This window comes from Neopelma chrysocephalum, unplaced genomic scaffold (genome assembly GCF_003984885.1).
Source record: "Neopelma chrysocephalum unplaced genomic scaffold, ASM398488v2 Primary Assembly neopelma1_252, whole genome shotgun sequence".
Lineage (NCBI taxonomy): Eukaryota > Metazoa > Chordata > Aves > Passeriformes > Pipridae > Neopelma > Neopelma chrysocephalum.
This window is the reverse complement of record NW_020897914.1, coordinates 2,075,994-2,103,702: the sequence shown is the minus strand read 5'-3', so window position 1 is coordinate 2,103,702 and position 27,709 is coordinate 2,075,994. Positions and strand designations below refer to the sequence as shown.

The 27,709-nt window shown below is 48.8% G+C and overlaps 1 protein-coding gene across 3 annotated transcripts in view; it reads left to right on the top strand.

Annotated features, from left to right (window-relative positions):
* Positions 1-1,663: 1,663 nt before the first annotated feature.
* The window catches only part of PPP2R3A (protein phosphatase 2 regulatory subunit B''alpha), a 52,480-nt gene continuing 26,434 nt past the window's right edge, over positions 1,664-27,709 (top strand). Inside the window, exons 1-3 of one of the 3 annotated variants that reach the window (XM_027703928.1) lie at positions 1,664-1,802; positions 2,100-2,345; positions 15,944-18,404. In XM_027703928.1, the coding sequence (XP_027559729.1) occupies positions 16,407-18,404 (1,998 nt within the window). In that variant the 5' untranslated portion in view covers positions 1,664-1,802; positions 2,100-2,345; positions 15,944-16,406. Of the gene's footprint in view, positions 1,803-2,099; positions 2,346-3,959; positions 4,025-15,943; positions 18,405-24,118; positions 24,539-27,709 lie in introns of those variants that run through there. The other 2 variants (XM_027703929.1, XM_027703930.1) reach the window with 2 other exon arrangements.

Below are 27,709 nucleotides of genomic sequence, written 5' to 3'. Positions count from 1 at the left end.
ACGGGGGGACATCGTGGAACGGGGGGGACACGGCGGGGCGGGGGGACACCATGGAACGGGAGGGACACGGCGGGGCGGGGGGACACCATGGGACGGGGGGGACACAGTGGAACGGGGGGGACACAATGGAACAGGGGGAACCACCGCCCCCAGGGAGACACAACGAAGGGTGGGGGCATAACGGAGCGGGGGAGACGCCGCCCCCGGAGCCACTGCCCCCGGGGAGACCCAACCGCGGCTCTCTGGGCCAGCCCCTTCATGACCGGGTGCCCCGGGCTCTAGGGGGCCCTGCCCGGTGACTTCTGCTGGTCCTTTCCAGCCTTATCCGTTCTGTGGCACTTTCTTCACAGAAAGAGGGTAGTCAGGCATTGGAAGGGGCTGCCCGGGGAGGTGGTGGAGTCCCTGTCCCTGGAGGTGTCCAAGGAACGGCTGGACGTGGCACTCAGTGCTCTGGGCTGGGGGACAAGGGCACAGGATGGACTTGGTGGTTTCAGAGGTCTTTTCCAACCTCGTTGATTTCTGTGACTGGCAGGTGGGACCTTCACCCTGAGCACGGTGATGAGCCCGACGGTCCATTAACCAATTAAAAATGGCCCATCTCACACACACCGGGGGGTTGTACAGACCTCTGGTGCCCTTGGCAGTGGGCAGGAGCCCCTGCAGAGGTACAGGGGCTGCACAAGGGGAGCTGCCCAGCTCCCATGGCCCTACAGCACCCACCAGGCACTGCCCCACAGCAACCAGCAGGAGCTTCAGTCTCATCGCAGGGCTCAGAGACCACAAGCAGAGTTTCAGTGGAGCAGCAGCAGAGCAGCATGAGCAGTGGCTGTGCCAGCTCCCACCTGGCATTTGTGCCAGTAAAGGCCCAGTTGGTGTTTGCAAGGGATTCACCATCCCTGCAGTGCTTGGCCCTGCCAGCTCAGCATCAGGCAGGCGTGGCTTTGGCAGAGCCAAGCACGGGCTTCTTGGAACTTCGCGGCACCCAAGGACAGGAACAGCCAGTGACTTCACCAGGGCAAGGGCGTAGGAGGCAGGGTGAGCAATCAGGCATCTCCCCTTTTCCTCACAGACTGACAGGCTCCCTCTTTGGAGAGTGCTGATTTCTCCTTGTGCAGGGCAGTGCATTGGATCACAGGGTGGTATCTGTGTGTCACGTAATAAAACCGCTCCGGACTTTTTCCACTTCAAGATTCCACTCCAAGACTGGTTTGGGGTTTTTTTTAAATCTTTGAGGGATTGAACAAAATCGCAAGGACATAGTTAAGCATTAACTTGCTACTGCCTCCCCTGTAATCATGGAACCAAGCAGACATTCCTGTTCCCCCACTGTAGCAAATATTATATAATGGCCTCTCTTTTGATACTAAGAAAATATGAGTGTTGTCTCCTACATTTCATAATTTCACAATGTTGGGTTACTCTGTGTTCTTTGGGGCTCATCCAAGCTCAGCTGAAGTGAAGGGGAAAGTTCCTCTGCCTTTCAAACCCCAAAAGTCTCTAAGGGAAAAGCACATACGGGAGCATTCTGGGTGCTTTTGGCTCTTTCATAACCTTGCCGAGACCCACCTGGGCGTAGTGTGAGAACTCAGCCAGTCCAATGCATCTCCTGGGAAAGATTTCCAGCTCCCTGGGGAAGAACAGCAGTCCCTCACATTTGCTATGTCTCAGACTTCCTGAAAGGAAGAGGTGAAAGACAGAAAAGGTCTGTGAGTCTCTGGAAGATAACACCTTACCCAGGATACAGCAGCTCAAGGGCCTTCCTGAGACTCCTGCCTACCCAAATGCATCCCCAGCCAGGCAAGGTAAACTGATACTGTAAGTCCTGAGTTTGTTAGCTCAGGCTAATTTCTCATACTCCATGTGCTCCTTATCCCAAGTGAACTGGTGCACAATAAAGCCTATAAGGGTCTTTTATATTGTAGCATTTTTGTATTTGTACACTACTCGTGTTGCATCTCAACATCCTTAATTTAACTCAGTGTTCACTGAGCAAAACTGCTCTGTCCTTTCCAGAGCACAAAGGGAATCAGCCATACTACTATTTACAGGGTAAGTCGCAGCAAGTTAATGCTTAACTATGTTATTGTGATTTTGTTCAGCCCTTCAGGACTGTTTAAAAGCCCATGTGACTGAAGCACAGCTCTCTTCCACCGCATGACTGATTGGTGTTTGGCTCTGCAGTCCCCTGCCCTGATGTGCTCGTGCATGTGTCTCGTGCCTGGGTGTCCAGTCCTGCAGCAGAGCACCTGCACTTCTCCAAAGTGACCAAGTGCACATCCTGTCCTGCACGGCAGGGGAAGGAACTGGGAGGCCAAGAAGGGAGGAGTCCCACAAAACAGGCTCAGGTCAGTGCATTGCTTGGGTAGGAGGTATTTGCCCTTTTGGCTGTTGCCTGCCTACAATGACCAGTGAGTAATGTTTTTTTCCTGAGTCAACTGTGATAATTTAATGCCATTGAAGTAGTTCAGTTTTCCTCTCCAGGGAAATGAGGAAGAATGAAAAGCATTCTAAGGGGCTGTGGATGACAGGGTTGTTTCCCTCATCCTCTGAGAATGGAATGAGAGGAGCTTTTGAAGACTTTTATGTCAGGTGTTTTCTGGTGTTTTTAGAATGTACTAAAAGTTTTCTAGCACATTAAACGATCCTAAAATGAAGAGGTACAGCAAAAGGGAGGCATCAGTATTTGACTTTTGGGGAGGGACAGTGTGGGACAAGGGAGGTACAAGGAGAAGTGCTGGGAGACAGTGTTTGTGAAGGAGAGGGAGATATAATGGAGGTGCAAGTGTTCCAGCTGAGATTTTGAGATGCCCCATGAGGGCATGTGGGGTGGCAGGTCAGTGTGTGTGTGTGACTGAAGGGAGAGGCTGCTGCAGCCAGACAAGCTGGGAGCTCTCTGAGGAAAAGGCTCCACGAGGTTGGCCTGAATATCACAGGGCTCACCTGCAGCAGCGTTCAGGTATCTCTGGGTGCCTCCTCCACAGATGGTGTCTGATAAATGCAACACGATCCAATCTGCAATGCAGGAACACACACTGCCAACAAAGGGCCTGCTTTGGGCTGAGGCGCTGGCGCTGCAGCTGCACCAACAGAGCTCTTCTCCCTCTTATTTGTACCTTTTCCCTGAGGAAGCTGCTTTGCCAGAGGGCACCACTGATGGCCCATGAGGGCTGGAAACCTGCTGGAGCAAAAGAGATGAAGTGACCCTCAGTAAACTTGCACCAGTCCTGCATTCAGCTCTGGGCCCCTCACTTCAAAAAGGATGCTGAGGGGCTGGAGCCCATCCAGTGAAGGGCAGCAAGGCTTGTGGAAGGGAAAACAAGTCTTATGAGGAGCAGCCGAGGGAGCTGGGGCTGTTCAGTCTGGAGGAGGCTCAGGGGTGACCTCAGCTCCCTGACAGCACGGTGTGCTGAGGTGGGCGTCCGTCCCTTCTGCCGTGCCTGCAGGGAGAGGGCCAGAGGAAATGGCCTCAAGCTGAGACAGGGGGGACTCAGTAAAGTATTAGAAAAAAAATGTTCCCTGTTAGGATGGTCAGGCATTGGAGTGGGCTGCCCAGGGAGCGGTGGAGTCACCATCCCTGCGGGTGTTAAAGAGGCGTCTGGATCCGGTGCTGGGCGATGTGGGTTGGGGGTTACGGTGGCAGTGCTGGGCTGATGGTTGGACTGGATGCTCATGAAGGTCTCTTCCAACCTTGACGATTCTACGATTCTATAATCGTTCGTGGATTTCATGAGGGGAAAATAAAAACCACCGTCCGCGGTGGCTGGCGAACCGCAGGCCGGGGCTGAGGCGGGGGACTGGCGGTGAGGGAGAGAGGGAGCCGGGGGCTCGCTGAGGCGGGACCCCCTCCTCCTCCTCCTCCTTCTCCCCCAGCTCCTGCTCCTCCTCCTCCTCCCGCTCCCGCTCCGCGGCTCTGGGCGGGCCCGGCCGTGCGGAAGGGGCGGCCGGAGCGGGCGGCGGAGCGCGCCCAGCGGCGGGAGCGGCGGCTCGGCTCGGCATGGGACGGGACGGGGCGCTGCCGCCGCGGGTACCGGAGGGCCCGGGGCGGGGGGTCAGGGTCCCGGGGGGTCGGGGAGGAGGAGCGGGGGTCGGGGCGGAGGGGCGGTGGTGGGTCGGGGTCCCCTCAGGGCCCGCGCGGGGGGCCCCGGGGCGGTGTCGGTCGGTGAGGAGCCGGCGCGGGAGTGGCGCTGCCGAGTCCGGGAGCGGCTCTCGGGGTGTCCCTTGGGGTCCGTCGCGGTGTCCCTGAGGGTCCGTCTCAGTGTCCCTGAGGGTCCGTCTCAGTGTCCCCGAGGGTCCGTCGCCGTGTCCCCGGAGGTCTGTCGCGGCGTCCTGGGAGGGTCCGTCGGGGTGTCCCCGGAGGTCTGTCGCCGTGTCTCGGGAGGGTCCATCGCGGTGTCCCTGAGAGTCCGTCGCGGTGTCCCTGGGGGATTGCCGGGGTGTCCCTGGGGGATTGCCGGGGTGTCCCGGGGGGCTGCGGGCGCGGCGGTGCCGGGACCCCCGTGAGGCGGTGCCGCTCTGCCCGCAGCCCCCGGCGCTCCGCCGGGTGGAGAGGCCGGGGCTGGGAACGGTCCCGGGAGAGTTTTCCCCGAGGGCTGAGGCGCAGCGGCTTTTGAGCACAGCGTGTTCCCAGCCCCGCGTGTCCCGCGGTGCCGGTGGCTGTGTCGCCGGAGGTAACGCCGGTGAAGGATCGCCCCTCCTCAGGCTGCGCTGGTTTTGTGACCGCTCCTGGGAGCTGGACCTGCGATTGTCCTCAGTGCAGTTGTGAATGACTATGTGGGCATGAAAGCAGGGTTTAATTTTTTTCCCTCCAAGTTTTTCTTCATGAGCAGGAAAGGGAACAGCTTTGGCTGCAAGACTCCCTGTTTCACGGGCAGATGAATTCAAGATTAATTTGACCATAAACTTGTAAAACTGAGATTGAGTAACAAATGGAATGATTTATGAAGGTGTTCCTGCTGGAGTAATTCTCTCTGCAGGTTATCAGACTCCACTGGTCTCGAGTAACGTAAATATTTTTAAGCTTCGGACTAATTATATTACCTCTGTTTTTCATGCTGAAGAAAGAAACCTTGGGAGATGTGCTGTTTTGTGCTCCCATCTTCCCAGTAAACGCAGGCTAGGGAAGGATCCAAGAGGCAGGTAGTCCCCAAGCTGTTTGCTATTGAAGTGCTGCCTGCAAGGCTGGGTACATTTTCCTTGGTGGTGGTCTCATGCCTTTAGGCCACATGGTGTGATGCCTGCTTCGGGAAATAAATCTTCCAAGCGCTTACTGAAAATAGCCACCTCTTCTCTTGATTATTCCTTCTGAATCTCCCAAACTTGGTAGATCTGCTCGCACAGGTTGTGTGTGGAGAAGCTATTTTCCTAAGAACTTTGAGGAGATGGTCAGTACTGTTAGACTTCTTTTAGTTCTGTAAAATTATGTATTTAATGTCTGCTGCATACTGAGAAGTTGAAGCAAGAGACAGTGGTGGGCTGCTTGTTTTTTTCCCCGGTGTTTGTATATCTTGAAACGGTAACACTGTGTGTCAGTTGCAACTGATTTATATTTGCCTTAATATAAAACGAAAGAGAAAAGTCGAAGTTCCCTGCTGGCACAAGGCCAGTTTCCATTACCTAAACCTTTGCAACCACTGTCATGTGTCGTATTATTTTGTGCTGTTAACTTGCACCGAGGTGCAATGTTAAAGGTAGCTGCGGGCAAAGTGCCTCAAATTACAGCTGACCAATGTGTGACTGCCAAACACTGCAGAGATTCACTGCAAAAGCATCTACTTCATTTCCTTCAGCTGCAACCTGTGGAGCAGGTGATGAATAATGTGGTTCAGGCAGCTCAGAAAGCTCTGTGGTGGAGCCCTGCGGTCTGACGCTCACTGCTGGTAGCCCTGCAGGTATAAATATGATGCTGCACAGTGGAATTTGTTTTCCCTTTCTTTTGAGGGGTGGAGTGAAGGTTGGTTGATTGTTTTTTGGTTTTAGTGAGGACAGTTCTCCATGAGGGAACTTGTTCCCCCTTGAATTACACAGAAAACCTGACTGCAGGTAACTCTGAACTTGGTACCTCCTGGTGCAGGACAGAGGTTGCTTTGCCTTCGTTGTGTAAATGTTTTCCAAGACTGATTTGACTTAAATGCCTGTGTGCTGTTCTTCCCCATAAGACCAGGCTTTCTCCTGCTATACTGAACTTTTCTGAAGGCTAAATTAGAGCTTAGATTCTGTGCTCCAATTCTGTCAGAAACCGGACAGTAAAGTAGAACTGTGGGAGGAAGGGAATTATTTCATCCATAATTAAGTTAGTTAAGTGCTGTCATAAAGAACTGTTGTCATGTGTATTAAGGGATAAGATTCTTCCACCAGACTTCAGTGCTGTATTTGCTCTGGTGCTTCTGTCCCTGGGTCTGGTTTGTGGAATTTCTGCTGTACGACTGTCAGGGCAGTTGTGATTCAGCAGGTGCTTTGCTTAGACCATGTGAAACACTCTGTAGTGTCAAATACTTTAGAAAATCAGGCCTTGAGCACCAACACCTGATGTATTCCCTTTGCAGTGTAAAATGAGGATAACACTGGAAAATAAGTCGATGTTTGAGTAGCATGTAAATACTCTACTGATGGAGAAATTAATAATTCTGATTGCAGAGTAGTGTATGAATAGGATGCAGGAGGCAATACCTGAGGTCACACATGTAAAACACAGGCTAGTTAACAATGACTGTTCAATGAACATGCAGCTTCATGAATGTGACTTGGCTGTTCACCTAAAATAAGGGAGTCTTTACATTTATCTGGTTTTCAGTTTGGTTTTTTCTGTGTGTATCGCTTGTCTTTTTAACCTGGTTCTGTTTGAATACACGTGGAAAAGAAACAAATGGAAAATTTTGTTTGTTTTGTAAAGCTCCCTGGGTTAGTAAAGATACAGGGGAAATTACTTCCTCTGTCTTACCGGGGCGACAGGCTAAAACACCCTTAATTTTCCTTGGGAGAGGAAAGGGGGCAGAAAAGTTGTGCTCCCTTAAATGCTGTGTTGCTTTGATCTCCCCGGTCTGTGCCTCTGGGGCGGCTCACGGAAGGCACAGCAGAAGGAGCTGTAGCAGTGCCAGACCCGTTGGATGCCAGGACATGCTGCACCTTTTGGTGTAATTTGTTACATTTCAACAGCTGCTCCTCTTCCCAGTGCGAGAGGGAGCCTGGCAGGAACGGGCTTGTGGAAGGTGTGACTGCAGGGAATGACTGCCTGCTCCCTGCTCCTGGGATTGTGCCTGGAGGAGAGATGGCAGTGCAGCACCCAGCCAGAGCTGACCCAGGCAAGAGCTATGGTGCTCCAGCTGGGAACCACCCTGGAGAAATGATCTGTCACCTTAGACCAAGAGAACTCGACCCAAATCCTGAATGCTTGAGGACCTGAGTGAGCGAAGAGCAGTGTGAGAGAGAAGACATGAAGAGGTTGGATAGGACAGCAATGAGAAATGCATGAGCTCTGAATAGATGGGCAGTGAATGAAAACAATTTTTTGGTTTAGTTGTTATTAAATTAAGAATGTATTTTCCTCTGCAGGTCACTAGCACATGGCTAGTTTGCTACAGGGGACATGGAACTTCCAAGTAAGTTTCCTAAGATGGTTTCAGGGAATCTGTAGATTGTAACCTCAGTATCAGCAAGGTCAGTGACTGAGGGAATGCTGTCTTGGACACAACTCTTCCTTTGTTGTTTTAACACTTAAGTAAAATGACTGTAATTTGTGCAAAGCAATTGGATACTGTTAATACTAAATACCCATTCCAGGGAAAATAAATGTATCTTGCTAATATGAAATTATCTCTTTCCATATAAGTTTATAAACAGCCAGGAGACACATTACTTAACCAAGCAGGCTTTCTGACCTCTGCTCTGAGCCTTGCTAATTATGTGCTTTTGGAGCTTGTTCACCCCCAGTGTTTTACTAGTTGGTCACCTCATTTTCTGTCAGCGATGCAGAGCTCAGGCTTTAACATTGTTTTTACTCATGCCTTGCTAAGCTTCATGTTTGTTAATGTACTGGGGGCCTGCTAAGTGAGAGAGGTTAAACGGGGGTTCTACACAGACACGGGGCTGGAACAATTATTAGCTGGCAAAGTATTTATGCATAATGGGTTGGCATTATGTGGAAAACTTGTGTGAGCTTTTACTCTCTTGGTGTCTCATCTGTATAACTGGAAACCAGTCTCATGGGGCACAAATTCCTGTCTGGTCAGTTTTAGTTCCAAGACTGTGCAAATAGAAAGTTGAAGAAAGGTATTTCAGAAAAGCTGAAAATAACATCTTTCTTGATATTATTAACCACCTCCTCTGCCATGACAGGCTTTGCACAGCCCATCCATCAGTGCTGCACAGCAGGGTTCTGGTGTGCTTGTGTTCAAGGACCCGTGTGGGGGTGTTTGTGAAGAGGACAGAGGCACTGGAATATTGGATTACCCTGTGACTTAACCTGAAGGAATTACACTGAGTAATACTGCATTCACTGATGGCTAGTCAGTAATTTAGAACAATAGTTTAAGGTCTAGTGCCAGGTTTATTTTTAAAAGCCAGTGCAGACTATTATTATTGATACTAGCCGAAATCTGAGTGCTGGGCTTGCCTTACACTGCTGCTGGAGAGGTTGTATTTAAGTTAGTGTTGGGGGATTTTTTTTTTAGGGTGAATCTGTCACAACAGATTTCCTAATGTAAAACTGGACTTCTCCAAGTCCACACTGACTGCAGAGCAGTGTTAGTGTTAATCACCCTGTCAGGGCGGGTGATTCTCAAGGTCATGTCTGGAAGCCTGGCTTGATAAGTGCTCCCCTTGCAGTGACCCCCACGGTTCACTGAGGGAACGCTCAAGTGCAGCTACAGCTGGTAAAGTTCGATGGTCTGAAGCTCTTTGACAAGAAGGCACAAGAGACAAACAAGCAAGAATTCTGCTGTCTCTGGATTTTCAGGGAGAGGTTAACAAAGGACTTTGTTAATGCCTCTCACAGGAAATGAACTGCCGTGGAATAGGAGCGTAGCTTTTCCGGTAATTAATACCTGGAAAGGTGTGGGAAGGACTGTCAGCTGTTCCAGTGAAGAGTGATCACTACTGCAATCCCAGGGGGATCTGTGTTCAGGCTTGTGATTTCAGCATAGTTATAAATGGCCTGGAAGAGAGGCTGAGTAATGAAGTGACAGTATATGCTGAAAAACATGGAATTCAGGGAGCAGAAACAAGAGCTGGCTGGAGTTACAGAAGGTTCTTGCAATACTTGGTTGTAGGCAAGTGGTACTTGATACCAGTGGATATAAAATAATGTGCACAGGGATAAACAACTGTGTCTGTGCAGTGATGAGCTCATGGGAATCTGTGCCCTTCAGGAAAGAGATCTTTTAAGTCATGCAGATAAAACTTGGTGAAACTCAGCAGCAGACAAAAAAAAGAAAAAAGGCAAATAGAAATGACAGATCCTCTAGGAAAAGGAGAGGGAGCAAAACAGAATGCCATGCTGTAAATCCATGATGGTTTTGTGTGATGAATAACATACCCCTTCAAGAGTTAGGGGCAGACACACTCCCCTCTCCAAAGAGTTGTAGTTAAGATCAGGGAAAAGCACCTGATGGAAGAGCTTATGTAAAAACAGTAACCAAATAAACTGGAGCTTAGCCTGGAAAATACATGGATGATAAGAGGAGGGATTGTGATAGCAATCTGCAACCACGGGGATATGAAGTAATTCCTGTTCCCTGTTTATTTTGTCACCCCAACACAGCAAGAATTAAAGGGTATCAAGTGGTGCCCATGCAAAAGGTGGTAGCTTTTGACAGAGGAGGTGTTAAAATGTGGTCCCTTGGTTTCCCAGAACCTTTCTGTGTCCATGTCATCCTTTGATGGGACATTTCACAGGTTTGCTCCATGTGTGCCTGTTTTAACCTGCTTCTGGTGGCATTGATCACCTGGTGGTTATGTTGGAGGAGAAGGTGAACAATCAGACCCCTGTACCCTTTCCATGCCACCCATGATTTTGTAGATTGTCGTATTCTTCTAAAGTCAACTCTTTTCCAGTCTGAGATGCCTGGTCCTGCTCCCTCATTCCTCACAGACAAGCTGTTCAAGACCTTTGGATCATTGTCGTTGCCCATCTCTGAACCCTTCTTCTGAGGCTGTATGAAAATGTTGGTCTCTAAGAGTGAGCACCTTCCTCTTGCAGAGTGTTCTCTCAGCAGGTCCCTGCACAGTTTCCAAAGGACAATAGTAGCTTTGTTTCCTCTTGGAAGACAGGTAGGAAGAGAGACAGAATGTATGAATTAACCCAGGTGGTTATGCCAGCAGACATTTGAGAATGTGTTATCTGAAAACAGTGAGGCTTGGAAGGGGAAACACTGCACAGGGATAATACTGACTTTTGAAAGGCAGTTCAAAGATTAATTTCTGCTTGTGGTTCTCATCTGATCTGGGTGTTGTGCCCAGTTTGGGTTCCTGTGTCTTAAAGTGTGTAGTTGAACCAGAAAAGCTTATGAGAGCAGCAGTGGAAATGATCCAAGGTGCAAAGTGGCTTCTGCACATGAACAGCTGGGTAAGCGAGGGCTGTAATAATCCCAGGAAAGAGGAGGCAGAGGGACATGGAATTGTGTAAATTCAGGAATGCTGTGGACAATGTGCAGTGCAGCTCTAGTGTTTGTGCTCTCTCTCAGGAAAAGATCCTGACATTGGAGCTTGTGAGCGACACAGTTGAAAGGGGTGGTAGGTGCTGGAATGTCTCCTCAAAAGATTCTCTGGATGCAAAATATTTCTGTTGAATCTGGGGGGTGCTCAAGCACACAGGAGGGAAATCCTCTGAAGGTTAGTAAGTGCTCAGAAAGCACATCCAGCTGTGCAGTTCTCCAGAACTGTGAGCAGCTGGAGGCCAGGAGAGCACTCCTAGGAAATATCGTGTGTCTTTCTAATACTGTTCCTTGAGCCTTGGCATTTAGCCAGTCAGAGACAGACACAGTTTTCCCCCTGTTCTTGTGTCATCCTAAGGGATGGGATTCATCTGATGTAACTGGTCACCTCAAAATGAGATTGGTTTTTAAGTTCAGTGGTTGATTTTTCTTTTTGAGGTGCCTGCCTCTCTGCACCTAACACTTCACTGCTGTGTGGGTGAGGGAGAGGAATCTCACCCCTTCTATGTTTTTTGTAAGAACGGGAGCAAATTACACACAGAACTCAGAAAATAACTTATAGCAAAGACTCTGGAGACATCTCTCTTCCAGACTCTCCCTGGCAGTTCTGTTAAAGGCTAAGAGGTGATTTGATTATAGTGTGTCAGTACTTGTAGGTGAGGAGATTTGTTTTCCTGAAAGCCCTTTTAATTTAGCACCAGAAAGTGGGATAGCTGTTTGCTGGAACCTGGTGTGGAACACACTCAAATGGGAAATAATGACCCCTTTTCTAGAGTGCATGTAGGTAAATATTGAAGCACTTGAGGATATGAAGGAGTTCCTCTGGTTCAAACAGGAGTGCTCAGTCTGAGCAGTCACATCCTCTGACCTGGGTTAGGAGGCAAGGCAGGATTTGTTGCCATCCCAGTTTGTTGCAGTCTCTGAAGCACAGACTGGAGCTGAAAGCTCTTGGAACTGAACTCTGGTTGCCTCAGCAGTGTCAGTGGTATCAGCCCCTCTGATCCCAAAACTGTACAGGTGTAATTGGGAATGGTGTGTTTTACTGGACCTGAAATGTAGGCACGTGCAGCAAATTTCTGCTGGTCACAAGGGTTGTAAAGTTTAGCACAGCTGCAGTTCCCACCTAAGTCCCACCTACAAAAAAGTTCTGCTGCCACTGAGAACATCAAAGTATGTAAATATGTAAGAAATACAGAACAGAGGAGCAACTCAGATGGTTAGATTTTTTTTCTCTGAACTTCAGTGTAGGAAGAAATGTTACTTTTTTTAGTCTTCTGTTCATTTTGGAAGGTAATTAATTGTGCAAGTGATAGCAAATTGTAAATCAGTTCCTTTGATGGGGTTCAAAATCATTTCTTAAATGTCTAGTTGTAAAATTTCCACTTAATTCAGCGGAAGTGGATTTGCCATAAAAATTCATTTGAAAGAAAGCATTGCTTTGTTATTTGCCCACATTTGTCTTCTGGAATCAATATAGTTTGCTCCCAAATCTGCTTTGTTCAGTAAACCCTAAACAAAAATCAAGCATTTCTAAATAAGAGCATGCACTTAAAATTTGTTTTTTGGCACGCTGAGATCCTCTAAGAGGCTAATACCTGACACCTGATTACAGAGGTGAGGTGACACTTCTGAAACTGTGCTGGGGACTGTCCAAGAGGCAAACCTGTTGTTCTGTCTTTGTTTCCTTTTGCAAGAGAACCCAACTGGAGGTTGATCTTCCACGGCCACGAGCAGTTGCCCAGTGATCCTGTGCCGTGTCCTGCTGTGGGAAGGGCTGGTTTGCTCCGTGCTGTGTGTTCTGGTGGTTTCTAATTTCTGTTGCTAGTGCTCAAGATAAGGGTTCAAGAAGATTTTGGCTGAATTTGAGGCTTTCAGGGGCACTAGAGCCACGTCCTGCAGCTTTTTCTAGACTTCAGTTTGCAAGTCAGTCAAGCACTGGCTGACGGTCCCCATCCAAACAGATTGTCATTGTTCAGTTATTGAACTCCTGCATAATCTTTGCATGAATAGGATTTCTTGTGTGTCCTATAGAATAACCTTTTATATCATTAGTATCTGCAATAATTTTTTCCTTTGCAAAGTGATTCATGTCATCTTGCAGATAGGGCAGATATAAAGCATTATTCTGCAGTCCCACAAGAAGCCCTATTCATGGACAGTTTGTGTTGTGAAGCCAGCCCTGTCGCCTCGGGGCTGGGCTTGGCTTCGTGGCAGCAATCCCAATCACAGAACCTTTCTGCAGTGCTCTGAACTGGGGGCTGGTCCACAGTCAAACTGGAAGGAAGTGGCTGCCTGGAAAGAGCCAAGTAGGAAAGTTTCTTGGTGCATTTGGTCTTTTCATTCTACTCATAAATAGTAGGTTTTAGCCACCCACCAAAAGTCCCAACAAAAGCCCAGTCAAGCTCAGCTTGAGGCCAGGTTCCCAGATCTGGGAACAGGGATACTCTTAGGTTTTGTCCTCACTAGATTTACATGCTGGATCATGTTCAATGGATCCCTCTCAAATAAAGCTGTGACCTGGGCCTGTGCTACCTGGATCAAGGCAATGGGAAAATAAGAAAAATAGTTTCTACTCTGCACCTGTAAGGATTTGTGCTACTCAGGCCCTGGAAGAACCTGAGCGTGTTTCTGCAGACAGTGATAATAAAGCAATTAGTAAATAACCACTGAGGAGACAGCAGTTAAACTGGCTGAAAAGAGGATGTTGGGGTTTTGCTTCTGATTGTTTGATTATTCTCTGACACAACAGTAAAAGGTGCCGACAACAGAGGCAGGAGGGAGCGATCCTGTGTTGGCCTTGGCAAGTTGGTGTTTGGATTATGCTGGTTTGTGATTGTACCAGAGGAACACAGGCAAAATGGAAAGGGATTAGAGAGTGCAGCAAGCATTGCATAAACACCTGAAATTATTTGGGAGATAGGAAGTGGAGATGGTGGGAAGAGCGTTCTTGTTGGGCATAGCTGGGAATACAAATTTCAACTGGAAAAAAGGGGAATCTAGGAGACCTTTTCATTGAAGGACTTGTGGAATAATTTTACAGATGCAAAAAGCTTCATTGTTTGAAGGTGGCTTAAAGGATGGGAGAAACTGGCTTAGTCCCAGTGGAAGGGGTGGGTGTGTAGGGAGATTACCCTTGGAGTGATATAGGAGAGGGAGACAGTGAGTCTGATATATTATTACTCTAATTAAGGAATAACTTAATCAGGGTGTAATTATTTCCCAAATTAGGTATAAACCCAAACTATTCTTTGTTGGTAAAAGGAAGACCAGTCTCTCTGTATGACACAGAGGAGGAAGGAGCCCTGAGGAGGTCCCATGGTTTTTCAGAACCAATATTAATTCTTCATCAAACCTGCTGTCCTGAAGACCTCTACTTTCTCTAAATATTATATAACATTTATTTCAGGGAATACAGAAGGGTTGTTTGTAGTTGATGGATGCTCAGAAAAGAAAAAGCAGCAGACCTCTTACCTTGGATGTGTTGGAGGGAGTCTGGGGATCGTTGGGCTTTCTGGAGACCTGGAGCACAGGTTTTCCTGTCTGAACAAATCCCACTAAGGCATTGGGGAGCCAACAGTGATGTTTTAAACTGTGGCTCTGGTTCAGCAGAGGGTTTAGCACACGTGGAGGTGAAGCCTGAGAGCAGTGACTGGAGGGTGTGGAGTCTCTCCCTGGGTTTGTGTGGGTGGTGTGAGCACCCCCGGGGCTGAAAACGGTTGTGCTGCCGCCCTTTATCATCCCCTGGCACCTGAGTGAGGGCTGTGGCTGGGGCACACCTGGCACACCTCATACACCTCATACACCTCATAGCTCTGCTCAGCCCTGGGGAGGCCCTCCCGTGCCGGGGGGGGCTCTGGGGCAGTGCCAGGGGGTGGAGAGGGAGCAGGACAGGACAGGAGGAGCTGGGGAGCAGCACCCGGGGTGTTTGGAGGGCAGGTGGCAGCGTGTTCAGATCCCAGCATGGCACTGGGGGCAGTTACTGCATCCTGAATCAACTGCTTCAGTGCTTTATATCACCCAAAATGTCCTTGCCTTTGCCTGGGCCATTGGACAGCGATGCAATGAGCAGATGTGGCACATCACAAACCCATCAAACGCTCTTCAATCTGTGCTTCTCAGTTTCAGATTAAGGCTTTACAATGTGAACATTTAGACTTGTGCTATGGCCAGTTGTTAATTAGAACAGCCCCAAGCTCTTCAGGCACTTCCCTTCTGTGTGGTGTGTTGGTACAGGCTTACAGCTAAAGGAGGTGGGATGGAACTGCAGGGAGGGCAGTGCATTCATCAGGTGCAGGGCTGGCCTTTCACACAGGGAAATATTTACCTTTGGAAAAACCAAAATAAACCCGTGCTGTGGTGTGACTTAGCTGGGATATAATCGTGGTTTATGAAATAGATTTCTGTTTGCACAGGAATAGAGGGTGCTCAGAATTTCATTGGGGTGTTTTAATTTGAAGCATTAAAGAAAGATGAATCTATGTCTAAATTTCAAGACCCTTAAATCTGAGATTTCTTATCTTTTCATAACAAAGTTAGGCAGCTTTTTCTTTCTGGTGCATTTCTGACTGTGATGGTAGGAAATGCAGCTGGAAATGGCTGTGCTAAGTGTGAAACACTCAATTCTTAGTTTTCATAGGCTTAACCTTTATACAAACGTTACTATCCTTGATGTCTACTCCAGTGGACTTATTGTATTAAATGTGCTGCTATTTATGGGTTGTAAGAGGAAGGGAAACAGTTATTCCTCCTTAAAATACTTTGCCATGGTCCCAGAGACCTTGGTGAAAGGCTAATGGAAGCCAGGGTGGCCTTTCCTAAAGGCCCTGCATTCTTAGAGCCATTCAGCTGCTTTGCTGCAGGCTGTTTGCAGCTTTTCATAATCCAGAGAGCTTGGAAATCCTGAAAGTGCTTTTCTCTACTGCCCCGTGCCTTATCTTTAGAACCTTGGAAAACAAGAGTCAGAAATTCACAACAGGATCAAAATGTTTTGCTCTGTTAGAATTAAAGGTAGTGTTTTGCTCGGTCTGGGGAGGGGAAAAAAGCAAGCCTCAAAAAAATTAGTGAGTGGCTAAAATAGAGCTGTTAAAATGGCAGCACATAGACAGGCTGTGTATAAATATAGGCCAGCTCCTCAGCACTGCTCTTATATGGGAGATGTGAGGGAGGGAGGAATATCAGCCTGCTCTCCCTCTGTGCAGCGGGTGTCAGTGGTGTGCTCTGGGCCACACGTTTGGTAGCAGACAAGGCTGCAGAATCCATGGCAATGATAATGACTCTCACCTTTGTTTCTGTTGCAGGGACCTGCACTGGCAGTGTGAGAGGGGACTCTCAAAGGCATACGTGGATTTTTTGTCTGTACCTGCTACTTGATTGTCTGCCTTTTACTGACCCACCCGAAAAGAGAGAAGAGGGGTCCAACAAAAACCACTGACTTGTCACTTGTGCCTAAGAACTGGCTGGATTTTATGGCACCTGTTGGAGAGGGCACTTGGACCCTTGGAAATGGAGCAGCTGATGCTGCACCTCTGCTGAGCAAGGCTTTCTGCTTGGAGCACAAGGATCAAGTTGCCTTAAGTCAAACCGTATGTAAGTTGCACTAAGTGTTGTAACTGTACCTCCAAACCCTCTCCAGACTTCTCCAGGGCTTCCCCAGGCAGGAGCTCCTCACGTAGTTCGGATGTTCCCAATTGACATTTGAATGTTTTCATCCAGCCTGGTGTGGCTGTGAGAATCGGGGGTGAACTTTTCCCTGGGAAGTTCATGGTGAGTTTTGAAGCCTCACTTCCCGGCGTGGTCTGTGCCATGGCAGCGACCTACAGGCTGCTGGTGAGCTCTGTGAACTGCTACAGCAGTGTGGTGATAGACCAGCACTCCCAGCACACCGTGCACCACTGCACGGGCACCTGCCAGGTGTTCAGGCGTGGGGTGACCTGCATAGTCGCCCACCACAGTGTCTGTGCAGAGCTCAGTGTCCAAGATGCCAACCTGGACCATAAAATTCCTCTTCCTGAAAATGGGCTCGCCTTGTCTGGAAATGAGGACTATCACCAAATCCTCCCAAATAACCCAAGGATCAAAAAGGGCTCTTCAGTGCAAGCCTCCAGCAGTTTAAAGGACATTACTGGTGAGGCAATAAACCTTGCCAGTGGTAAAATAAAGGAGTTCTCCTTTGAAAAGCTCAAAAACTCCTCCAGTCATGTGGCCTACAGAAAGGGAAGGAAGGTTCGGTCAGAATCCTTCAGCAGACGATCCTTTGACTTTGACTTGATTTATGGGCACCTCAACAACGATGAGAACTGCCCTCCATGTGGCTTTTTGCAGAGCCCCCCCCCTGCGGAGAAGTGGCAGGAGGGCAGTGATACTCCAGAAGTCACCGTGAGCCCCATGGCTCCCTTCTGCCCTCATGCCTTCTCTGAAGAAAACTTCATTACCCAGATTTTGGAAAAACACAAGCTAGATGGTTCTTCTGGTGGGGATATCAAGGTGTGCTTGGACATCTTGCTCAAGTGCTCAGAGGATCTGAAGAAGTGCACGGACATAATAAAACATTGCATCAAAAGGAAGTCTGCAGACAGCGTGGGTGGGGGGAACAGCGGCGACCCCCTGCCCAGTTCAGAAATGATATACATGAACCTGATGACCAGGTTTTCTTCCTACCTGAAGAAGTTGCCCCTGGAGGTGAAGCCCCCGGGGCAGAGGGAGGCGAGTGACTGGGCAGAGCTGGTGAGCTGCTTCCATGGCTTGCAGCAGAGCCCCTTTGCCCCGCTGTTCGGGGACGAGCAGCCGCCCCGCTACGAGGACATTATCCAGCTGCCATCCCCCAGTGCAGGTCCTCTGGCTCTGCCAGGAGATCAGGGGGAGCCGACAAGCACCTCTCAGTCCCTCCACGCAGGTACTGTGGCCTTTACCCCCACCTCCCCTCCCAGTGGCCCCCAGAGCAGTGTGAGAGCTGGGACAGACGCTCTACCTCAGCCAGCGGCCCCGAGCCCCCCCGACGGCGCATCCTGCACCGAGGCGCTGTACATCGAGGAGGAGGCTGATGGGGACAGAACAGCAGGGAAAGGGCAGAGGGCAGAGCACAGAGGGGGCTGGCAGAGTATGGAGCACAGCTCCCAGCGAGCTGCTGGTTCAGATGGACCTGCTGATGCTCAAGCAGAGCGTGCCCGGGTGGGAGATGCCGAGCTCTGCCCCGCTCCCGAGGACATGGCTCCTTTAACACCACCCCTGGATTCCGTGCTGCACGGGGCCCAGGCTGGTGTCCCCAAAGGAGCCCAGACGTGCAGTAGGGTGGACAAGGAGGAGATAGACAAACTGCTGCTGGACTTGGAGTGCTTCTCCCAGAAAATGGAGAGCACTTTGAGGGAACCCCCTCGGAAGCAGGGCGAGCCTGCGGGCGTGCAGGCGTCGGGCAGGCAGGGGAGGCAGGTTCTACCTCTGGCTCTGGAGGCCAAAAGTAAACCTGCTGACCCCCCTTCTTCTCTGTCAAAAATCATGGAAACCAATGGTCACAAAATGGAAGAGGATGACAAAGCCTTTTTACTGCGGATCCTGGGAAGCATTGAGGACTTTGCCCAGGAGCTGGTGGAATACCAGACAGGCAAGGGGAGCTTGTCCAAGGAGAAGGAAGTGATGCAGATTCTTCAGGAAACTTTAGCAACTCCTTCACAGTCCCTCCTTGCAGGGAAAAAAAGCCATGCTGGGGCTGCCTGCAGAGACTCTGTTCCAGCCTCAATTCAGCAGGCCCCAGAGGTGATTAAGGTAAGAGAACCGAACTTCTGAGGGGACAGTGAGTAAAACAAACGTGGGCAAATGTGGAAAAAAAATACATCTGCTAAGTGATTCATTGTGCTTTGGATACTGCAGTGTGGAATGATGTGTTCAACCTGGCAGAAATGTAGCATTTACTGAAATACAACCAAAAAAAGGAAACTAAACCCCCATAGCAAACAAAATAGGCCTTGATGGGCAGTTTCACCTTTGAGCTTGAGCCTTTCCTGCTGGTGCTCCTGTAGGCTGGCTGTGGTTTAATTGGGTCCTATATAGTAGAGGGTAGTAATAATTACTTTAATAAGTACTTTACTTCTGGGATCAGGTATTGCTTGGGCTGCCTCTCACCAGTTCAGGGAGATCTGAATGTTCCATCTCTCCCTTTCCCATCTTGGAGCAGACTTGTTGTCCTCCTCATCACTAGTTCCTAAAGAGAGAGATCCTCCATGGCACAAAGGGCAAATCTAGGAAGGTTTAATTTTCTTCTCCCTGTCCCCAGTGCATGGAGTCATGGTGGAGTCTGCATGGCTTGTAACTCTCAAATGAGGAGTAGGTTTTCCCAGGAAAAAGGGTTTTAGAGGGAAGCCAAGGCTGGCTGTCCAGCACTCAGTGTTTTCATTTGGTAACAACTGCCAGATTTCAAGAGAACTTGTTGCCATTGTTCCAAGCATTCATTAAGTGTAGAGAGGACTGTCCAAAGTTTCCAAAATGCACCTTCCACACAGGCACTGAAAGAGTGCCCAGGATATCAGTGAACTCTCACAGCTCCTTCCAGCTGGAGCACGATGTGCATGTTTTGAAAACTTTCCACTTTCCCCAAAATACAGGTATTTGGTGCAGTTCTGAAAGGGGATGGGTAGGGTGTGTCTGACCCTAAATGAGAGTGCTGAGATCTTTTTACATGAGGCTAAACAAGTGTTTCTGTTGTTGCTCTGGGCAACTTTGCTCATGGGAAATGGTGGGCATAACCTTGTCTAGTATTTCCAGCAAGGGAAAGAGTCTTTTTTTCTCAGAGAGTGTAGAACTAAACAGCTCCAAAAGCTCTGGAATGATCTCTTGAAATAGCTATTCTTGCCTTGTACATTAATTTACAAAATTTTCGAACTTGTGAACTTCAAACAAAAATGTGTTGGGTAAACTGTGACTGACTTTGTGGCAGATTTTATTTAACACTTGAAAACTGGATGCACTTAGACTGTCAATGGCTCAGCAGCCTGGTCCCTGGACATGTTCTGTTCCCTGCTCCCACCTGGCTGTGTGTGTTTGCTCCCAGTCCTGCTGTAGGTTTCTAGCACAGGTGTGGGCACAAGGCCCTCTGTAGGTGTAGCATCTAGGGAATGCATCCATGCTCCTGGATAAGCCTGGCTGTGGTTGGAGCTCAGTGTGGAGTCTCACTCAGTGTTGCACACGTGTGCCTGGATGAATAACGTGCAAAGTATTTGTTGTGTTTTCTTAAGGCCCATAAAACTGTTATCAAATGGTTGTGCACATGCAGAAAGCCCATAGCTCTACTACCATGAACACACAGCACAGCTTTCCTTTAGGAATGTTGTGACAGATTTAATTATCCCTCAAATCCTAAGCCGTGACAAAGGAGCAGGAGAGCCCCTTTGGAGCGGGCTGTGCTCTGGCTCAGCTGGCCTGGCTGTGTTAAATCTGGCCTGACTTATATCAGCAGCAAACTTGCCCTTTATCATAAACCCAATTATGATTCTCCACAGAGAACAATAGGGTTGGTTGCCTCTTCATCTTCAAGCCCCAAATATTTAGAAAGTAGGAAATGAATCCTGCAGAAGTCCATCAGTTTTACAGAGCCCATAATGAGGGCACGGTGCTGCCTTGGGGCAGCCAGGAAGCATTGCCTGCTCTGGGAGAGGCCAGCACTTCCCACCCTGAGATCCACTTTTCCCCTGCTTATCTCAAAACCTCCCAACTGTTTGGTTTGAAATTTCCTGTTCCCTGTGCCTGCCTTAAGCTGATTTTTGAACGTGTTGGGTTTGAAATACGCAGTTCAGTGAGGACAGTGCAGTTGTGTGTTGGAGGCCAGCAAACCCCCAAGTGTCTGTCTGTATTTTTGTCTGTAGCTAAGAGGGCAATAAGGATCCTGGGTGCACTGGGAGGTGTGAGGGAAATGGGGGAACCTGCAAGCAGTGAGATGTGAAGAAGGGGGGGATGGGGCTGTTGGGATGCTCTGAGCTGATCTGCACAAAGGCTGAGTGTTGGTCAGTTTGGAAGGTGAAGGGTGCTGCCTTTTGCTAAAATGTCTCATACAAAGTCCTTGGAGAAGTCAGTGGTGGCTGTTTCTGACCTTCCCCTCTCTGTGCCCTTGGTCTGCCACCTGTCCAGGATGGATAATTGGACAAGGGAAATTCAGGCAATGCTTGCAGAATATTTGGTGAAATTACCCTGGAAAAGTCTGTAAGAAATGTAGTCCTTCTGTGTTCAGAATCAAGTTTGAATAGTGCAGGGCTCTGCTTCAAGTTCTACTCATGTGTTTTATTTTAAGAGCCGTTGGATAAAGCTGATGAATAATTTTGGGAGCAGAGATCAGGAGCAGGGTTTGATACAAAGGGACCTCTTGTCTTTTGTCCCTCCTCTGTTGAGTGTCCCTTCTCAAAGGGATTACTTGGTGTAATGAGTCAGAAAGAGCAGTCCTGCTTCCCATTTCTGTCTCCTCCATGCCTCTACTTCCTACTGCACGGTTCCAAATCTTCCTTTGTGCTGCCTGTGGTGCTTGTGTACGAGGTATAAATTGTTAGGCTTGTTTTCTGCCATATTGACAAGTGGAATTGCTCAGGCTGAGGTCAAATGTGTGATCCAGCCCCTGGATCTGGGAGCAGAGGGTTTGCAGTTTGCAGGCTTAAGGAGTGGGTTTGGACCACCCTGGTATGTGTTGGATGGTGGAGCCTTGAGTCAGACTATTCCCTGATTCCAGGTTTCCCCTGGGCTGTCTCATCCTGAGTGACTGATGGAGGATGTTGCTGACCCCCTGAAATATCGTCCTGCATGTTTTTGTATCAAAATGTCTGTTGTGTGCTTAAAACAGGGGCCCTGAGGAGGCTCTGAGTGGAAACAATTGTTTCATAACCATGTGAAGTTTAGGTTGACCTGACAACTTTGTAGTTCTGCCCCCTCATAATTCTGTGTGCTTTTGTGTTTTGCACATTTAGTGATATGCTTATGAAGGATCTTGTGTGGGGCGATTAAATGTGAGAAATGGCTTCTATAATGTCATAATAACTTTAACTCTGTCCTGAAATGTACATTTATTCTCAAAATGCATCCAAAACATAATGTGAAACTTCTTCTGGAAAATCAGCTTTCATCTTACATATGTTACAAATATGTTTTGATTAGATATTGATAATATCTGTCATTTAAACTATACACACAATCTGCACTCTTCTCAAGCATTAATTATTCATTACTTCTAGGCCCAAATAGTGAAAAACAATGGCTTTTTTTCTTGTTTGGTAATAATTATTGAAATAAATGCAAATATGAAGTGAATCTTAAAGTAGCTCAGAATGAAAGATGGTAAAAGAATAGAAAATTAAATCAGATTAAATTAAAGAGTAAAAAAAACTGGGACCAAACACTTAGAGACATGTTCATATGTGGGCACCTTCTGTAATCAGGGCAGATCCAACCTCTGTTTGTGTGAGGTTGATTTATGTTGAAGTAACATCTAAAGGTGGGTGAAACAGAGCCTGGTGATACAGATTGAGTTTTTCAGCCTGGCTGACTCTGAACCGCAGACAAAGTCAGGCTGTTGCTGGAGAAGTTCAGTGTGTTTTGAAAGCAGCTGGAGCTGGAGCTCTGCTCAGCTCTGCAGGGACACTGGGCTGTTGGAGCCAGGCTTTGGGTGCAGCCAGTCCTGGAGTGATTTAATCACCCAGATCTCTTAGGACTAACACCAGCTTTAGGCACAGGTGGGATCCTCTCTGTGCTCCAGTGACCTGTGAAGGGATCTGCCATCTCTCACCTTCATGCTTTAAACTGGGTCCCAGCATGGAGGAGTTTGAGTTTGTGGTTCAGCTGGTCTGCCTGTTGAGATCAGATTTTCCTGCTGGGGGTTTTGCCCAGTGGGCTTTGGAGCTGTTGATACAAGATTCTCTTGCTGTCCACTTCTCACAGTACTGCATATTTATGTCTTTATTTATACCCACCTTGTGTGCTTTGAGGATAGGAAGTACCATCCTAGAAACCTGCTGTTCCAAGCCATTGGAATTCAGACACAGCCAGCCTTGCCTCTGGATTACTTGTATTTTTCCAGGTTATCAGTGCAAAATCCTCCAAGCTTCCAGGCTCTTTTGTGCCTGGTTAATTTGTGAATGAAAAGTAATACATCTGTCAAAGGCTGCTGGAGCTGCTCTGGATGCAGCTGGAGGTGAGAGGTTCTTTGGGCTTCATTCCCTCTGCAGCCTGTGAGCAGGGTGAGAGTTCAGTTGGAGATGAAGTATTTCATCACTTGCTGCAGATGATTTATGATAAATCACCTCCTGATATGCTGCTGTGTGAGATGTGCAGCACTCCCAGCACAAGGAGCCTCCTGGGCTCTTTATGCATTGCCTTGATGTTTAGAAAAAAGTTGTCAGAGTAAGAAACCCCAAATTTATTCCAAATGTGTTTCATATGGATCTGTGCATCCTTCACTCAGTCGCAGTTCCAGTTAAAACATTCCTGCCTGCCTTTTGTTTTTGGAGCTCCTTTCTCATTCCCATCCTCATCCTCCTACCCTGTTAGGCTTTGTACTCATTTGGGCTTTGTTGTTAACCTTGGGCTTCCTACAGGAACCCAGGAAAAGGACACCAGAGACACGTGTCCATTAAAAGGTTTCTGTTTGTGAGGCTCGGTGAGACATTTTCATTTCAAATGCAGTATCTTGAGCAAGCCCTCCTAGCTACAAATCAGATGTTGTTCTGTGCTGTTGAACTTGGCTACTTTGCCAGGTTGCTTTCTAAGGTTTTAAAGTCAAGTAGGGAAACAGGCCATGGCACTCCGTTCATTTGGTGTGGTAAGAATTGGATTTAGGCCTTTGTCCAGCACCATTCTCAGGACAAGAGAGGGAGAACACGCTTCTAGCAAGCCTGGACAAAGTCTGAGCAAGGGTTTGAAGGCTGCTTGCTCCAGGCTGTGCAGAAGAAGAGCAGACTCTTGTCCCCTGAGAACTGCTTTGCCTCGTCAGAGTTATGGGGAGAGGGAATAAAACACTGATGCATTTGGTGTCTGTAAGAAAACCTTTACTTAGGAACCACTTTGGAATGCCTGAGCTTATTATTCAAGATCAGCCATAATTGTGTGCTTGCCTGGCATTAAGGAACTAGATGATTTGCTTTTTCCAAGCAAGAAGGAAAAATTGATGTCTTTTGAAAATTGCAGCCTTTGGTCAAGAGTGGGGGCCGACGCTGATCCTCTGCCTCATCACCCCATCAGCAGGACCTCAAACCATGGCCATGCTACACACAGGGGCCTGGGCTGAGCTCAGTTTAACTCCAGCTGGGTCTGGCTGGTCCAAGGGAGCACCTCGGGTCTCAGCATTGGGACACAAAGTAGGAGCAGTTGGGGGAGATGGTATATTTAGCCACTCCTGCAGTGCAGCTAATTTTAGTGCTCCTGGTGGTGGTGGTGGGAGCTTCCTTTCCCATGTTACCCCTGGCCTATTACAAGCCAAGGACAGATTGTCTGTCATGTAGCCAGCAGGGAAATAGATTCGGTTGTAGATCATGTTTCTCAATTAAAGTATTACAAGAAGGCAGAAGATCCTGGTGGTACTGAAAGACACTTTGAATATTGGTTAAAATAGGGAACTTTGGCTTCAGGAGTGAGATAAAGCCTCTAGATGTTGTCCTTGTGAAGAGAGAGAAGACACAGTATGTTGAAGCCATTTGCCATTTTTTACCTGTAAAAAAATCCAAACCAAGAAAGCAACGTGCTGGTCTTGCCGTGGTCTCCTCCTGGAAAGGGCAACATCTGCTTGGGAGCTGCCCAGAATGATGATCAAGGAGAGTTCTCTGCGGAGGGACCCAGACTTGGGAGGGGAACTGGCTTTCCTTGCCAAGGGCTGTGACTTTGTTCTTCCATCTCGGTTCAAGAGGCGGCTGAAGTCCTTCCAGCAGGCCCAGGTTTGAACGCTTGGCATTTCTTTTTCCTTTTCTTTGTATTTTTTATTGGGTCAGAGGATCAATCTGTGTCCCCTCGAGGCGTGGCTATTTGCAGAAAGTTATTTGCAGCTAGATACCAGCAGGTTTAAAAATAAACCTTCCAGGCTTAGATTGCAGAGTTAAAGTGTCTTTGTAAACAAGAGGGAAAATTAACAGCAAGGGCAGTGATTTAATAATGGGGAGAGGTAGTGTAAGACTTAATTATGTCCTGTGGTTTTTTTTTAAAATACCTCTATGTATGTGATTGCTCTGACTGTTGTTGCATGTGGAAGAACCACAGTGTTCTGGTGTCTGCAGTGGGTTGTGCTCTCAGCTGTGCAAATCTGTGCTCAGACAGTCCTACCTGACTTCAGCTTTTGTAATTTTACCATCACAAGGTGCTTTTTGTGCTGTCCTCTGCTCTTTCTGGGCTGTGGCTGAAGGAGATCATAGACTTATTTAGGCTGGAAAAGACCCCTGAGATCATGGAGGTGTAGCCAGAGAAATGGAAATGGTGCCATGGCTGTATGTTTTTGGTAAATCCCAGCTGCTGTACTTGATTCCTGGGACAACAGATTGGAGCAATTTGTGCCAGGACACCAAATGGACGTGTAGTCACTGCAGATTTCCAGGGGATCACAGTGTGCTGAAATCAGCCCATCTTGAGCTTCAGCTCCATTTAAATAATCGGTGACCCAGTGAGAAGTTAAAAAGTTGAGCTGAGGAGCGGTGCAGCTGTTTCCTAAGAAGGAGCCATTAAAATCGCTGCAGAGCACACTGTGGGCCGTGTTTTCATGCTTTCTGGTGACAGGTTAAAGGATGTCTGGAGGTTAATCTCTGGAACGTGTGTTTTTCCCTCCCTGGGGGAGGATTGCATGAGGTAATAATGTGCAGTAATGGCCTGGGCGGGCCGGGAGCAGTTGGGAGCAGACTGACAAGGGCTGCACAGCTGAACCCGCTCTGCAGAGCGGGGCTGACCCCGAGGACATCACCGGGGCAGGCTGGGCAGGGAGAGAGAGCTGAGACCTCCCGCTAGAGCAGCTGGAAAAACTGACAGGCCTCTGCTCCACGAGCCCTGGGCCTGGTCTGAAGCAGGAGCAGCACCTAAATGCACGGGGAATAAGTGCCCTGTGGCTGCAGATCCAAGGCAAGTGAACTCCTGCAGCTGCAAAAATGGCCTTCCTCTTCTTTCTTTCAGTACCTGTTCCTCTTGCTGCCTCTTCACTGTGTGTCCCCCCTGCCTTGCCCTGGGTTCCACAGGCCTTTCTGTGACCTGGCTTAACTCAGAACACTGTAGAATATCATCCAGCAACAAAGCCAAGTCTATTTTCTGCCTTTCTGAGCGGGTTAAATGGGTTCCCAGAGGGGTCTGGCGAGCTCTGGAACTGGCACTTGGGACATGGAATCAGCGAACACTTGGGAGTGCAGGACAGGGATGGGGGCTGTCCCACTTGCAGCAGTGAGATGTTGACTCTTGTGCCTTGTGGGGCTGTACTTGGTGGCTCTGGTTGGCCAGAGAGCAGAGGGAACTGGGCTGCCTAAGAACACAAATGTGCTCGCAGGTGAAAAGGTACCGGGGTGGTGAGAGGGAGCAGAGCTGAGTGAGGGGTGATTTGTGGGACACGGAGGTGTTGGCCAGGCAGGAAGGGAGGAACAGGGTTTTGGTAACCCCTGTCTCAAGAGCTGTTCACTTCAGTTCTGGTGCTTATTGTTTGCAGGACTATTTATGGCAGGATCAGAGGGCCTCCCATAGTGGGGCTGGGAGGAAGGGGGGTCTCTAATCCAACATCTCCCTTGGAAGAAGAGTATTTCTAACACTGGGTCACATCAGCACTGGCTTTCTCCAAGTCTTGGAAACTCCCCAAGGATAGGGGTTCCCCCCCACCCTCCAGTGACCTCCTGCAGGCTGTATTACCCTCAGTGTCCTCCAGCCTAACCCTCCCGAGTTGCAGTTTATGGCCATTGCCCCTTTTATACCAGGTACCACTACAGAGTTTGGTTCCATCACTGCTGTAACTGCACTTCCAAGAGCTGCAATCTGTGCTTGGCCCATCCCTTGGCTTCCCCTCTGCCTGGCCAGAGAGCCACCCCAGCCCCTCAGTCCCTCTTGCCACCCAATCCTGACCCTGCCTCTGGGATTTCCCTCCTGCACATCTCTGGCTGGTCTCTCCCCATCGTTTTTTTTTTTGAAGTGAAGGTCCCAAACTGGTCACAGCAATGCAGATGCAGCCCCAGAGGAGATAAGTGCCCGTGTTCTCCTGGCCCTGCTCCTGGTGCAGAGCAGGACATGGTTTGCCCTATTTGTAAGCAGCCCCCCTGCAGGCTCTGGCTCAGCCCAGGGCACACCATCCCCTCCACAGCCTTCTCTGCAGGGCTGCTGCTCAACCAGTGGGGTCCCAGCCTGAACTGGTGCTTGGGATCACTGTCCACAGGTGGAGAACTGGGCACCTTCTCTGCTGGAAGTATTTGAACAGTTTGTCAGGGCCTTTGCCCCTGAGGCCCTGCCTGTCACCGTGCCAGCCTCCCCCCCGGGCAAGTGTCATCTGCACCTCAGGACAGGGGAGAATTGCAGGGGGGTTATACCCACCTGTGTCTTTCTTTCTGGGGTAGTCTGGATGCACCCTGGCTGTTTTCTCCATGAAGTTTTCAGGGAAGCATTTGGAGTGTGGGCTGAAGTCCACCAGTCATGGGAAGCCCGTGTGCAAGATCCATAGGCACACTTGTCAGTGGAGACATGTGAGACCTGGGGTTGCAAAATTCCACTGGAAAAGGACACGAGGAGCTTGATCAAACCTTAGAATTAGCTCTGTGTCTCTTCCCACCTCAATCCTTTTGTGCTTCTGAGTTGCTTAGGTCGAGTTTGTTTTCATTTTTGTTTTGCTGTGATTGACTTGGTTTCTGTGGGTGAGTTTATGTTTCCTTGTAGAAAAGGTTCTCTGCAGAAATCATTTTCTCACAGCTCTGTGCAGATGAGAGCCATGTGCAGATGAGCCTTTGTTGTTCTTACTGTCCTTAGAAATGAGTAGGAAAGAGGCATCAGGAAGGAGATGGGAAAGGGCTTCAGGGAGGAAAAGGAGGAGAAGGTCTCGGGCCATAGACACAAAGCAGCTCTGGAGAAGGGATGAGCGTTGGGGATGGCCTGTGTCCAGTTAC